Genomic DNA, 13,490 nt, shown 5'->3' with positions numbered 1-13,490 from the left:
ACCTTGGTTCAATGTCTTCAGCTCAAGTAATGATCATTTTACTGACAGCTGCTTCTTGTTTGAGACAGCTCACTTTTCTTGGCTATGATTTTTTTCCTCCACTTGCTCCACTTGTTCTAAATTGAAAATACATGTGAAATACATCAAATAAATACTCTTTCACATGCATAATACTCATGCCAACATGTATGTAAATACGTATTTCAATTAATTGCATTTTTAACCATGTATTTATGGAAATTGAATTTACAGCAAGAGAATTGAAATTAGAGACTAACATTAGTGAATTTAAATAAACTGAATGTAAAATACATTGTAAATTATATATCTTTGAAACACTTTTAGACACTAATCACAATCCCAAACCAGGATATTGCTAGTCTCTAGCAATAAAATTTTAAAATTACTTCAAATGAAATAGCTTGTCGCACATGTCTCAGGATTTGAAAATGCTTAACAAAAGACTTCTAAGGTTTGCTACGAAAACATAGTCTAACTTGTCCAATGCTCAACCAATGTGTGTGTGTGCATAATCAATTCAATCACATACTTTTTTCAAATTGGACTCATCCCGACCCTCAATGGTTAATTATTTCTCTCTTCTCTTGTGGGATGCACACCCTCAAACTTGATTTTGTAACTATTTTCCTAAGATGTGATTTATGGTTAAATTTATATACTATTACTTACCCTCTCTAGTTTGGTTAGATTTTACTAATTGTAGCTCAACACATCAATAAATGAGAATTCTCCTTAATTTTGACTGATTCAACCTCCAAGAATCAACTAAGCTACTAATCTCTTATCAAATCTAATTCTCTAAAATAAGTGTTTGGGACTTAATCAAGGCATAGAGTGCGTCTTCTATTTCATGCACCTGCTTTTTTCAAGTTTGCCATGCATATTCTATTTCATACACTAGCCTGGTCTCTTTTTATATATATAATTGTCCTCATTGGGCTCTTTTAGGGTAGCTTCACAACATGATAGCTTTTTCCCTTCTATGCAATGATTAGTGCAATGCCCCTCATCAAATACTTATTCTCGAAAATTGATCTTTAACTTAAGATTTTCACCTAATTATCATCTCATTGGTCCTAAGCAATCCACACAAAATTTAACACACATGGAATCTACATCTATCTCAATAGCTCAACGACCCCAAAATATCCTACAATTGGTTTAGTTGGGATTTTTTTTATCATAGTTAATTCTACATATTCTATCCATTGATCCAATCTAAATAATATGTGATTTTCATGATTATTGTGCTCAATGTAAATCAATCTAACATGAACAAGCTTAAACTAAATCAAAGCAGTATCCCCTAGTCACAATAATATAAAAACAATTTCAAATATTATCATCGGTCGGTAAGAACTACTTATTATTATTTTTTTTTTGGAAATTTTTGATTCCTTCCCCCCAACCTAAATGAAACATTATCCTCAATGTAAAGATTAAACATATGAAAATGTATGAAAGACAGTAAGGAGCAAAATTTTGAACAAAGGGACGGGGTTTTGAGCTTTACCTAGAGAGTCTGCATAAACTTGACCTAAATGAACCTTCAATTTCATTAGTCAAAAAAATGACAATAAAAGAAACACACCTAAAATAAACACACAATATTATAAAACTAAAAACAAACATACAAAATAAAACAATGAGAAAATGATATCAATCTTTTGGATCATGTAAATCAATGAACTCTTCTAATCAAGAGAAATTCTCAAAAAATGGTTTCAAACGATGCCCATTAACTTTAAAAATATTTTCATTACTTGGATTTTCAATTTCTACAGCTCCATGTGGGTAAACAATTTTGACAATGAAAGGACTAGTCCACTTGGAGGGTAATGATCGATTGATTACCTGCAAGTGAACGGGATCGTGAACAAGTAATAAAGTGACATGTAGAGTATCGAATCCACGAGAACTATGTGTTTGATCGAGTTAAAGCTAATAATTCTCTTAATCGAATAGCAAGGTCGAGTTGTAACTAACACTATTAAATCTATCAACTAAATAGAAAACAAGTAAAAGTTTATCAAATTTGCGAGAAGTAGTGATAAGATGTGGAATCCCCCTTGCTACTCCATTTTTAGTTCGACAATTTAAATTGAGAATTTGAAATCATGCTTGTTGGTCAATGTTTCTATTTTAATTGAAAACTTCTCTCGATAGTTATCAAATCTATTCTCCTCATGTGACCTTCCTATCCCTCGATGAAATATGCGAACATGATAAATGCATTAAACGAGGTAGAACATCTTATAAAAATCATATGAAGCATAGAGGTATATCTCTATCCTCTATCGAACCTCACAATATTTATTATTTTGTGCTAACGATCCTATTGTCTCTCTCGATAACAACAAAATCCACAAACAATTCAACTAGTGGCCAACTAATTGAAAAGCATGAAAACAATAATAAACATCTAAACAATTAAACAAATTAACGTCAATTAAATTATTCAAATTAGAAATTCATAACAAGAGTTCATCACATCCTAGCAAATATGAAAAATTAGCGTAACATATTTAAATTACAAGAAATCATATATAAGTGGAAAGACATAACCCAGATTTTTGATAAATTGAGAAGATGAAGACAAATCTTGAAATCTTGAATCTCTTCAATGGTTTCTTAATAAATCTCCACTTGCACTCTCTCTTCTTTGCCCAATACCAATTTTGAATTTTCACTTGGTTGAATTCTTGCAAGTCCCCTTCAATTCTCTCACAAAAACAATGAATTATCCTGTATTCTCCTGTTGGGTATCTGTGGTCGAAAACTGATGAAAATCAGGTCCAAATTGGTTTACAAAAGAGTTCAAATCAAATAAGGAAAGTTATACTTGCGCGCGGATTTTTTGTCTCTACATAGCAGTCAATATTTTGATCATAACTTTGTCTCCCGATATCCAATTTAGTTGATTCAAAATAAATTGGAAAGATAACTAAAAGGACTACAATTTTTCTTGAATTAGATATTTTCCAATTCGAATGTTTACTATGCCAAAAAATTGGTCGTAATCCTTGACTAAAAATCCGAAAAATATATCATGTAATTGGAAGTCGATTTATGGTAATATTCTGATCATATTCCATTACTTTTTGACTTCTAATTGCATCCAATTGACTCCCATCAATCTTTAAAATATCACTTATGGTCCAATTCAACTATTGGATATTTGCAATTTGGTTCTCAACTTTGTACCTCGCAATTTTTCGCCCTTTTTCACTTCTTTCTTTTGATTTAACTTCCAACTATCGAGTTTTACCTAATAAATGAAATATACAATAAATTAGGCTATAATTACTTTAAAGAACTATTAAATGTCTATATTTTTAGGTCTACATAAGTGTATAAAATACACTTATCAAATATCCCCAAACTTAAACATTTGTTTGTCCTCAAATAAAATCATAATTTAACTTAACAAACACACAAACATGTAAAATATTTTGGTTGGATAATCTAGCTTTTTACATCGTAATGAACATAATCCATGTGAAATTTAAGTCAAATTTGATTAGAAACATGGTAACAAAAAAACCTGCATGAAATTTTAGTCAAATTTGATTAGAAATGTGCTAAGGAACCAAAGTCCTGGGAAAATTTATTCAAACTTGAGTGGAAACGGGCCAATGAACAAAATGCAGATGAAATTTTAGTCGACTTTGATTTGGAATGCACCAACGAATAAAATTCTGGTGAAATTTTAGTCAAATTTGATTCGAAACACGTCCATGAACTAAATTCCAGTGAAATTTTTGTCAAATTTGATGGGAAATGCGCCAATAAACCAAACCCATGTGAAATTTTAGTCAAATTTGATGGGAAAGATGCTAACGGACAAAATTCAGATGAAATTTTAGTCAAATTCGATTTGATATAAGCCCATGAATGAAGCCCAGGTGAAATTTTAGTCAAATTTGATTGAAAGCACTCCAATGAACAAAACTTATGTGAAATTTTAGTCAAATTTGAATGGAAAGGCCCCAACGAAAAAATCCTCTTGAAAGTTTAGTCAAATTTGATGGGAAAGGTACCAGCGGACAAAAATCAGATAAAATTTTAGTCAAACTTGATTTGATACAAGCCCATGAATGAAACCCAGGTGAAATTTTAGTCAAATTTGATTGGAAACGCTCCAATGAACAAAACTTATGTGATATTTTAGTCAAATTTGAATGGAAATGCACCAACAAAAAAATCATCTTGAAAGTTTAGTCAAATTTGATTCGAAATGTGCCAATGAACCAAAGTCGCGTAAAATTTTAGTCAAATTTGATTGGAAACGCGCCATTGAACAAAATCTAGATGAAATTTTAGTCAAATCTAGATGAATGGAGATCACCGTATTAAATTTACAAACTGCTTTAAAGTCACAAAACCAAACTAATATCCATTTTTTAATGCAAAATCGACGCGCGCGTGTGTGTGTGTGAAGAACTAGGTAGAGATTAATGACTTCACAAGTTGTTCCAATTTTCGACCCTCTATGGTCAAATTTATCATTTCGTCTCTCGTAAGATTCACATACCCCCAAACTTATTTTTTTCACTCTTTCCCCAGCATGTGATCTAAGAATGAGTTTTTCATTACTATCCTCACCCTCTCCAATTTGGGTGGATGTCACTAGTTGCAAGTCAACACATCAATGAATAAGGATTCTCCAATTATTTGATTGCTTCGACTGCAAGACTCAACTAGACTAATTATCTTTCATTGAAAGTCAAATTCTCTCGAACAAGTGTTAGGACTTAACAAGGCATTTAATGCAATTTATGATTATTATTGTTGTTATTGTTGTTGTTCTTATTATTATTATTATTATTATTATTATTATTATTATTATTATTATTTTGTTTTTTGTTTTTTTTTATTTTTTTATTTTGCACTCTCCCTTAAGCTTTCTAGATGACCTGTGTAGCAGGCTTTAGGCTGATGACTTTCAAGTCAGACGACTTTAGGGCACCAGATTTTTAAACACCCTTACAGGCTTAATAATCCGAGTCATAAAGGTTTCGAAGAGAACAATTATTATTATTTTTTCATTAGCAACTTTATCTCTGATTGCTTTCTAAACAACCCCTCTAGCAAGCTTTAGGCCGATGACTTCCAAGTCAGATGATTTTAGGGCATCAGGTTTTAAGATACCCTTGCAGGCTTAATTGTTCGAGTCATTAAGGTTTCAAAGAGAAGTTTTAAATTCTAAAATATATGTCTTGATTAGTGCAATGCCCCTTATCATACACATATTCAAGAAAACTGACCTCCAACTCAAAACTTTCACCCAATTTTATCCTATTCATCTCAAACACTCCACACAATTTTTTTTTAACACAAGGAATCCCCGGCCACATCCGTTTTTTCTTACAATAGTAAAATCACCCCAAGCTGTGATAAATTTGGTCTAATGATAATTAGTTTAGTATAGTTTGGGTAAAGCATGTATGTCCAACTAAATCCACCTATCAAGAGCATGAAAAAACTCATTTCATCATAATGTCAAACTTAATTCTAGTATGCATATAATATCAAGTTTTGAAATGTTAAACTTCAATCACTCTAGCATGCAACATATCCACAGTTCTTAAATTAACACTAAATCTAAATTTAGATCATCATTGCCAGCCAGGCTATCCAATCCACACAAGCATGCAACCTAATAAAAAAAAATTTGTTGTTTTTTTTTGGTTTTTTAAATAGTACTAAACAAACGTACCAAAACACAAAAGCATACGAAAACCAAAAAACTCAATGTTTTTTTTCACCCCCAAACTTGAACCAGACATTGTCTTCAATGTTATAAAGCAAAAGAAGAGTATAAGAGAATGGGGAAGAAAAGGAAGAAAATACTCCCCGAAGTTTTCTGTTGAATATGTGAGGCACTATGGATGACGGCTTGACAATCTCTGCCATCATATTTCTCCTTTGATCTATGTTGGTTTGAGTGTTTCATGACGTCATGTTCCTGACATAGCAGTTCAAATCAAACATTAAAATTCAAATAACCTAAAACTTATGTTACTTAGCCAAAACAATCAAAATATCAACAATAAATTAGATGGCGTAAGGGGAGTATTAAGGATGTCGATACCCTACAAATTAAAATGTGCCTAAATCTAATGCAACCTAGTAATCAAAACAAATATATATGCTATACGATGCAGAAAGCAAAATAAATAAAAAAGTTAGAAGTTGGGTTGCCTCACAATTAGCGCTTAATTTATAGTCTTTAGCTAGACTGTATGGATGAATTGATTACGGTGGCTTAAATATGTGTTTTGAGCTTTTACACTACTTACAATTTCCGACCTTTCATCCTCGTTTTGCCCTCCAAACCTTGAACCCTCCATTCTTCTCTCGTCCAACGCCAACTAGATGTTTAGGCTCTGTCTCTCTTGAGCCTTGTTGCACCTTTGTAGCAATATACTTGCACTATTCCTTAACCTTTTTGCTGATCTCTTCATGTAATGGATTCTCGATAGTGTTGTAGATCTTGAACTTCTCTTGCTTATCTTCCACTCTCAATGTCAATTCGCCACATTCAAAGTCCATGACAGCTCGGCTTGTTGATAGAAAGGATCTGCCCAAGATAATTAACACTACATACCATGGCTCTTCTATATCTAGGACAACAAAATCAATGGGAAATATGAAATTTCCCACTTTAATGAGCACGTTCTCAACCACTCCTCGTGGGTATTTAATTGATCTGTCTGTTAATTAAAGGGAGATGGATGTGTCCTTAACTCTTCCAATCCTAATTTCTTGTATATAGAGAAAGGCATTAAGTTTATACTTGGTCCTGAGTCGCATAAACAATTAAAATTCGAATCATTCCCTATTGAGCAAGGTATTTTGAGACTCCCTGGATCTTGTAGCTTAGGAGGTAATTTGTTCTGCAAGATGGCACTACACTCCTCATTTAACTTGATGGTTTCAAAATCTATAAGCCTTCTCTTTTTCGATAGGATCTCCTTCAAAATTTTTGCATAGTTTGATATTTGAGATAAAGCTTCAATCAAAGGGATATTGACATGAAGCTTCCTGAAGATATCCAAGAACTTTGTAAATTGTTCTTCCAACTTCCTCTTTTGTAATCTCTGTGGAAACGAGATAGGAAGCCCATAAGGTTTGACAGGAACGATTGCCTTAACCTGTAGATTTTCTGATTGTTGATATGGAACTATTTTATCTGGCTATTCAGATTTATCCACTAGCTCCTCATCTATGGAAGGTACTTTTTCATTTACTTTTACCCATCTTTCGACTGTGATTTCTGGAAGTTGAATCCCACTATGTGTAGTGATTGCCCCAACCTCCTCATTCTCTACAAATTTTACTACCATTACCTGCTGCTTATGATTTATCTCAGTGTCGCTTGGCAATGCTCCTTGTTGTCTTTCTGAGAGTGCCGGGACATTTGATTCTCCGAATTTTTTATGGCAGCACCCTGAACTTGCAAGCTCTTATCCGTTCTCTGCATATGTTGAGTGGACATTTCTGCTAACTTAGTCACAAGATCTTCTAACAAAGACTTCTTCTCATTCTGCTGAAATCCGGGTGGTGTGGTCTACTGTGGCGCAATGTGAACTCCCTGATTATTACTCCATTAAAAACCTAGGTGATTTCTCCAGCCTAGGTAATATGTGTTAGGATTTAGATTGTGTTGTTGCTTTAGAAAATTCTAAGTGTAGTTCACATCTTCTACCGTCTGAGCAAAAAGGAGATCCTACATTACAATCAACACTCTCATGGTTCCCTCCACAACGTTTGCATTTCGGTCCCACTATCTAGGCTACACTCATCTGATCTACCTTCTGTGCCAATGATGCCAATTGTGCTAAAAGTGCTGTTAAAGAATCAACTTCGAATACCCCCAGCAGCTTTCTTTCCACTCGTTCTTTCAGTAGGCTAAAGTGCACTGGTAAATGCCAAATCCTCCATGATTTGGTAGATCTAGTCTGCAGTTCCTTTTGTGATAGAACCATCACATGCAGAGTCTACGTTATCCCTGCTAATCGGGTTCAAACCAATGTAAAAGTATTGCATTTGAAGCCACTTCTGCAATTCGTGTTGTGGGCACTGGCGAAGTAAACCTTAGTATCGTTCCCAAGCCTCTGAATAGCATTCTGAGTCCATTTGCTGAAAAGTGGTGATCTCATCCCTTAGCTTTGCAATCCTTTTTGGTGGAAAATATTTGCTAAGAAATTTCTGACTCAATTGGTTCCATGTTATGATGCTCTGTGGTGGGCAAGTGTCTAACCATTCCCTTGCAGAATCCCTCAATGTGTATGGGAAGAGCCTTAGTCTAATTGCTTCGCTTGAAACCCCCGGATATTCAATTGTTGCACACGTCTAGAAATCTTGATATATGAGCATTGGGATTTTCTATAGCTTTCCCAAAAAATTGTAGTGCATTTTGAAACACGTTGATAACATCTGTCCTTAGGTCGAAGTTTGCCTGGCCAAATGCCAAATATACGATACTGGACTGGCTTTCCACTACTGGTGGAACCATATACTCTCCCATGAGCCTTGCATTTTCATTGATTGTGGCAATATTCGGTTGTGCTACTCCTAGACTAGCCCCAATGGCTATTTGATTCAGATTTTCATTTGCCATGTCTTCCTCTTTTTATTTTTGATGTGTTTCAAGCTGTTGTCTTCTTCGAAAGTTGAATGTTTGTTCGATTTCTGGGTCAAATTGAGTAAGATCACCAGTTCTCGAACTTCACATACAAAGTCTTGAAAAAGAAAGCAAGAAACACTGTAAAAATTTTCTAAATTAATGAACTAAACTAAAAATAAGAAAAATTAAGATTAAAGTTAAAATTAACTAAAACTAGTCAAAAACAATAGTCCCCGACAACGGCGCCAAAAACTTGATCGATTGATTACCCACAAGTGCACGGGATCGTGAACAAGTAATAAAGTGGTGTGTAGAGTATCGGACCCACAAGGACTATGTGTTTGATCGAGTTAAAGCTAAGTATTGCTAAGATGTGGAATCCCCCTTGCTACTCCATTTTTAGTTCGAAAATTTAAATTGAGAATTTGAAATCATGATTGTTGGTCAATGTTCTTATTTTAATTGAAAACCTCTCTCGATAGTTATCAAATCTATTCCCCTCATGAGACCTTCCTATCCCTCGATGAAAGATGCAAACATGATAAATGCATTAAATGAGCTAGAACATCTTATAAAAACCATATGAAGCATAGAGGTATATCTCTATCCTCTATCGAACCTCACAATATTTATTATTTTGTGCTAATGATCCTATTGTCTCTCTCGATAACAACAAAATTCACAAACAATTCAACTAGTGATCAATTAATTGAAAAGCATGAAAATGATAATAAACATCCAAACTGTTAAACAAATTAACGTCAATTAAATTATTCAAATTAAAATTTCATAACAAGAGTTCATCACATCCTAGCAAATATGAAAAATTAGCGTAACATATTTAAATTACAAGAAATCATATATAAGTGGAAAGATATAACCCGAATTTTTGATAAATTGAGAAGATGAAGACAAATCTTGAAATCTTGAATCTCTTCAATGGTTTCTTAATAAATCTCCACTTGCGCTCTCTCTTCTTTGTCCTACCAAGTTTGAATCTTCATTTGATTGAATTCTTGCAAGTCCTCTTCAATTCTCTCACAAAAACAATGAATTCTCCTCCTTTTATAATGATAATTGATGAAAATTGGAGCATATTATGTATAAAAGAAAAGTATGAGAGCCCCCTTTGTGTATTCTCCTATTGGGTATCTGTACTGGTTGAAAATTGGTGAAAAATCACGTCCAAATTGATTTCCAAAAGAGTTCAAATCTAATAAGGAAAGTTACACTCGCGCGCGAATTTTTTTATCTTTGCATAGCAGTTAGTATTTTGATTATAACTCTGGCTGCTGATATCTGATTGAGTTGATTCAAAATGAGTTGGAAAGCTAACTAAAAGGGATACAATTTTCTTAGAATATATATTTTCTAATTCAGACGTTTACTATGCCAAAAATTGGTCACAATCCTTGACTAAAAATCTGAAAAAATACCATGTAATTGGAAGTCGATTTATGGTAATATTCTAATGATATTCCATTCCTTTTTGACTTCTAATTGCATCCAATTGACTCCCATCAATCTCTAAAATATCTCTTATGGTCCAATTCAACTATTGAATATTTACAATTTGGTCGTCAACTTTGTACTTCGCTATTTTTCGCTGTTTTTCACTTCTTTCTTTTGGTTTAACTTCCAACCTTCGAGTTTTACCTAATAAATGAAATATACAATAAATTAGGCTATAATTGCTTTAAAGAAATAATAAATGTCTATATTTTTAGGTCTACATAAGTGTATAAAATACACTTAATCACGTAATTTTCTAGGAAATAAATGTAACTTTAAGTTGTACAAAAGAACTTTTTGGGAAGGCTCAAAAGTTTTTCTAATAATGTTTTTATCATGGAATACCTTCATTATTTCCTTGTAAATTTGAGAGTTCTCATAAGCTTCATTCTTGATTTCTTTCAACTCATTCAGTTGAAGTTTCCTTACTGAACCTACCTCATCTAAACTCTTTGAAGAATTTCTTTTTATCTTGCGCATTCCAATGAGATAGTATTTGGCCGAAAAAGTTTCATTTTCACCCAAAAATGAGTATTTTAGATTAGATGGTAATGGCTTCAAGTCGAGATTTGGCATTTAAACACTTGAAATCATGGACATATTAGACTGTTGTGATAATTTTTCAAACTTTGATTTCCAATCACTTGTCTTTCTCTCCTGAAAAGAATTCAACAAAGAAATTATATGCGAATTTTTAGAATTATCGTTAAATTCAAATTCTAGCGCATCAGATGAAGATGTAGCGATAAACTGATCATCAAAAAATTGTTCAATAAAATCTACTTTATGCAAATCATCTTTATCTCCATGTTGCTTGCAAATGTTAAAAACATTCATTTCCACGATCATGTTTCCAAAAGAGAGTTTCAAGATACCATTTCTACAATTTATCAACGCATTTGAGGTAGCAAGAAAGGGACGTCCTAAAATGACAGGTATTTGTGCCTTTGAATTTAAAACAGGATGTGTGTCCAAAACTATAAAATCAATGGGATAATAGAATTTATCAACTTGAACTAGAACATTCTCTACAACTCCTCTTGAAACTTTTACTGAAAGATTAGCAAGTTGAAGTGTTGTTGTTGTTGGCTTAAGTTCTCCCAAACCAAGTTGCTCATACACAGAAAAAGGTAATAGATTAGCGCTAACACCAAGATCAAGTAAAGTACGCTATATCATATTATTCCCAATCACACAAGAAATTGTTGGACAACCAGGATCTTTGAATTCAGGTGGAGTGTTTTGTTGAATGATTGAGCTCACGTTCTCTGTCAAAAATGCTTCTTGTTGAACACACATGTCTTTTAAAAATTTTACTTATGAAGGAACTTGTTTGATTGCATCCAATAATGGTATGTTAATTTTGACTTGTTTGAAAAGTTCAAAAATTTTAGAATTATGGTTGAGTTTTGAAATTGGTTGCAATCGTTGAGGAAATGGAGTTAGAATGGGACATTTTTCAACACTAGGTTCAGAAATGATTTTTTCCTCAGTTTTGGAAACATCTTTTTCTTGCTTTGAAGTTCCACCCGGTTTTAGTTCTTTTAAAGAAATAGTTTTGTCAATAATTTTTCCACAACGAAGAGTCGTGATGGAGTTGGCATTTTCTTGTTGACTTTTAGAGGAACTAGAAGCATTTACATTAAATTGCCTAGAATGATTTAGTTGAGGTTGAACAGGAAATTTACCTTTCTCTTGAGAATGCAACAAAGAGGTCAATGAAGAAAGTGTGTTCTTGATTTCATTGATGGCTTGTGAAGTTTGACTATTAATGTTTGCTTGTCCTTGCATGAATGACTGCAATGTTTCCTCAAGAGTTTTTAACTGTGGTGGTGGAAAAGAAGGAAATTTTGAAAGCCCTTGAGATTGTGATATATGAACACGATTATCATCTCTCCAACTAAAGTTGGGATGATTTCTCCATTGTTGATTATATGTTTCTGAGAATGGAGAAGGAAAAGGCTTTTTGAAAGTGTTCATAGCATTGGCTTGATCATGTAAAACTTCTTTGAAAACTGGGATGTTAGGACAATCATGCATTGGATGACCAAAAGTTTCACAAATGCTACAAATTTCATCATTTTGCACGGGTTTAACTTCCTTTACTTTCCGTAATTCCATAACTTCAACCTTTCTAGACAAACTAGCAATCCTAGCATTTAGATCATCATCTTGACTCAATTGATACTTTCCTCCACTAGAACTAGCAAGACTAGATCTGATCGAGTTTTCGATTGGTTTTATTGTTTGCTAGGATTAAGAATTTTCAGCTAGATGATCTAGAAATTCTAAAGCTTCATCTGGATCTTTATCTAAAAATTCACCATTGCACATCGTTTCTACAAATTGTTTTGTTTCAGAATTTAAGCCCTCATAAAAGAAACTTATAGTACGCCATTTTTCAAAACCATGATGTGCGCATGTATTTAATAAATCTTTAAATCTTTCTAAACATTGAAAGTACGCTTCATTGGTTTTTTGAGAAAAATTTTAGATTTGTCTCTTCAAAGCATTAGTTTTATGTGCTGGAAAGAATTTCTTCAAAAACTCACTTTGCATTTCTTTTCATGTGCCAATCGACCTAGGTTTTATAGAGTTAAGCCAAGTTTTTGCTTTATCTTTTAGAGAAAACGGAAACAATTTCAACTTAACAATTTCAATGGGGCAAGTTTGATCGTTAAATGTGGCACATACTTGCTCAAATTCTTTAAGATGCAAATATGGACTTTTGGATTTTAAGCCATGAAAATTAGGAAGTAATGAAATCATACCCGGATTGAATCAAAAATTATTAGCATTAAGAGGAAAAATGAAACATGAAGGAGCAGAATTTCGAGGAGGTTGAAATTAATCACGCATGGTTCATGCTTGTTGGTTTTCATTTTCATCATGTACGCTTTCATTATCAGCCATGGTGGAATATGTGAGTGAGTGTTGAAGTGAGTCAAATAAATTACTAAAGAAAGTTTCACAATTATCTTTAACTAAACGATGATAATTAAAATCACGATACCAATATGACATAACATAGCACAAAATAGATGTAAAGAACGAAAATTAGGTGGCACAGCCAACCATATAATAAAGAAAAGGTAGATCGAGAGGCTCGGCCTTCTCTTTAAAGAAAGAAAATAAACAGAAAAAAAAATGAAGGAGGTTCGGTCTTTCTTTAAAGTAAAATAACTAAAGTAATAAGATCGAAAAAGGAACGAGTGTACCTGATTTATGACGATTATGAAAGAGAAAAAAACCTCACAGAAAATAAGCAGAAAATGATCCTTGACGCAAATCATCGACAACGGCATTAAAAACTTGCAACAACTTT

General features: G+C 33.1%; 1 protein-coding gene across 1 annotated transcript; it reads right to left on the bottom strand.

Annotated features, from left to right (window-relative positions):
* Window positions 1-6,456: 6,456 nt before the first annotated feature.
* LOC111366979 lies at window positions 6,457-7,370 on the bottom strand. The gene is made up of 3 exons (XM_022987656.1): window positions 7,281-7,370; window positions 6,821-7,178; window positions 6,457-6,737 (listed from the first exon to the last, which is right to left on the bottom strand). The coding sequence occupies exons 1-3, from the start codon at window positions 7,368-7,370 to the stop codon at window positions 6,457-6,459; spliced, it is 729 nt and encodes a 242-aa protein (XP_022843424.1).
* Between the last annotated feature and the right edge of the window lie 6,120 nt (window positions 7,371-13,490).

This window comes from Olea europaea, chromosome 18 (genome assembly GCF_002742605.1).
Source record: "Olea europaea var. sylvestris chromosome 18, O_europaea_v1, whole genome shotgun sequence".
In the NCBI taxonomy this organism is placed as follows: Eukaryota; Viridiplantae; Streptophyta; class Magnoliopsida; order Lamiales; family Oleaceae; genus Olea; species Olea europaea.
Note: the sequence above shows the minus strand (reverse complement) of the source record. Positions and strands in the feature narration are given on the sequence as shown.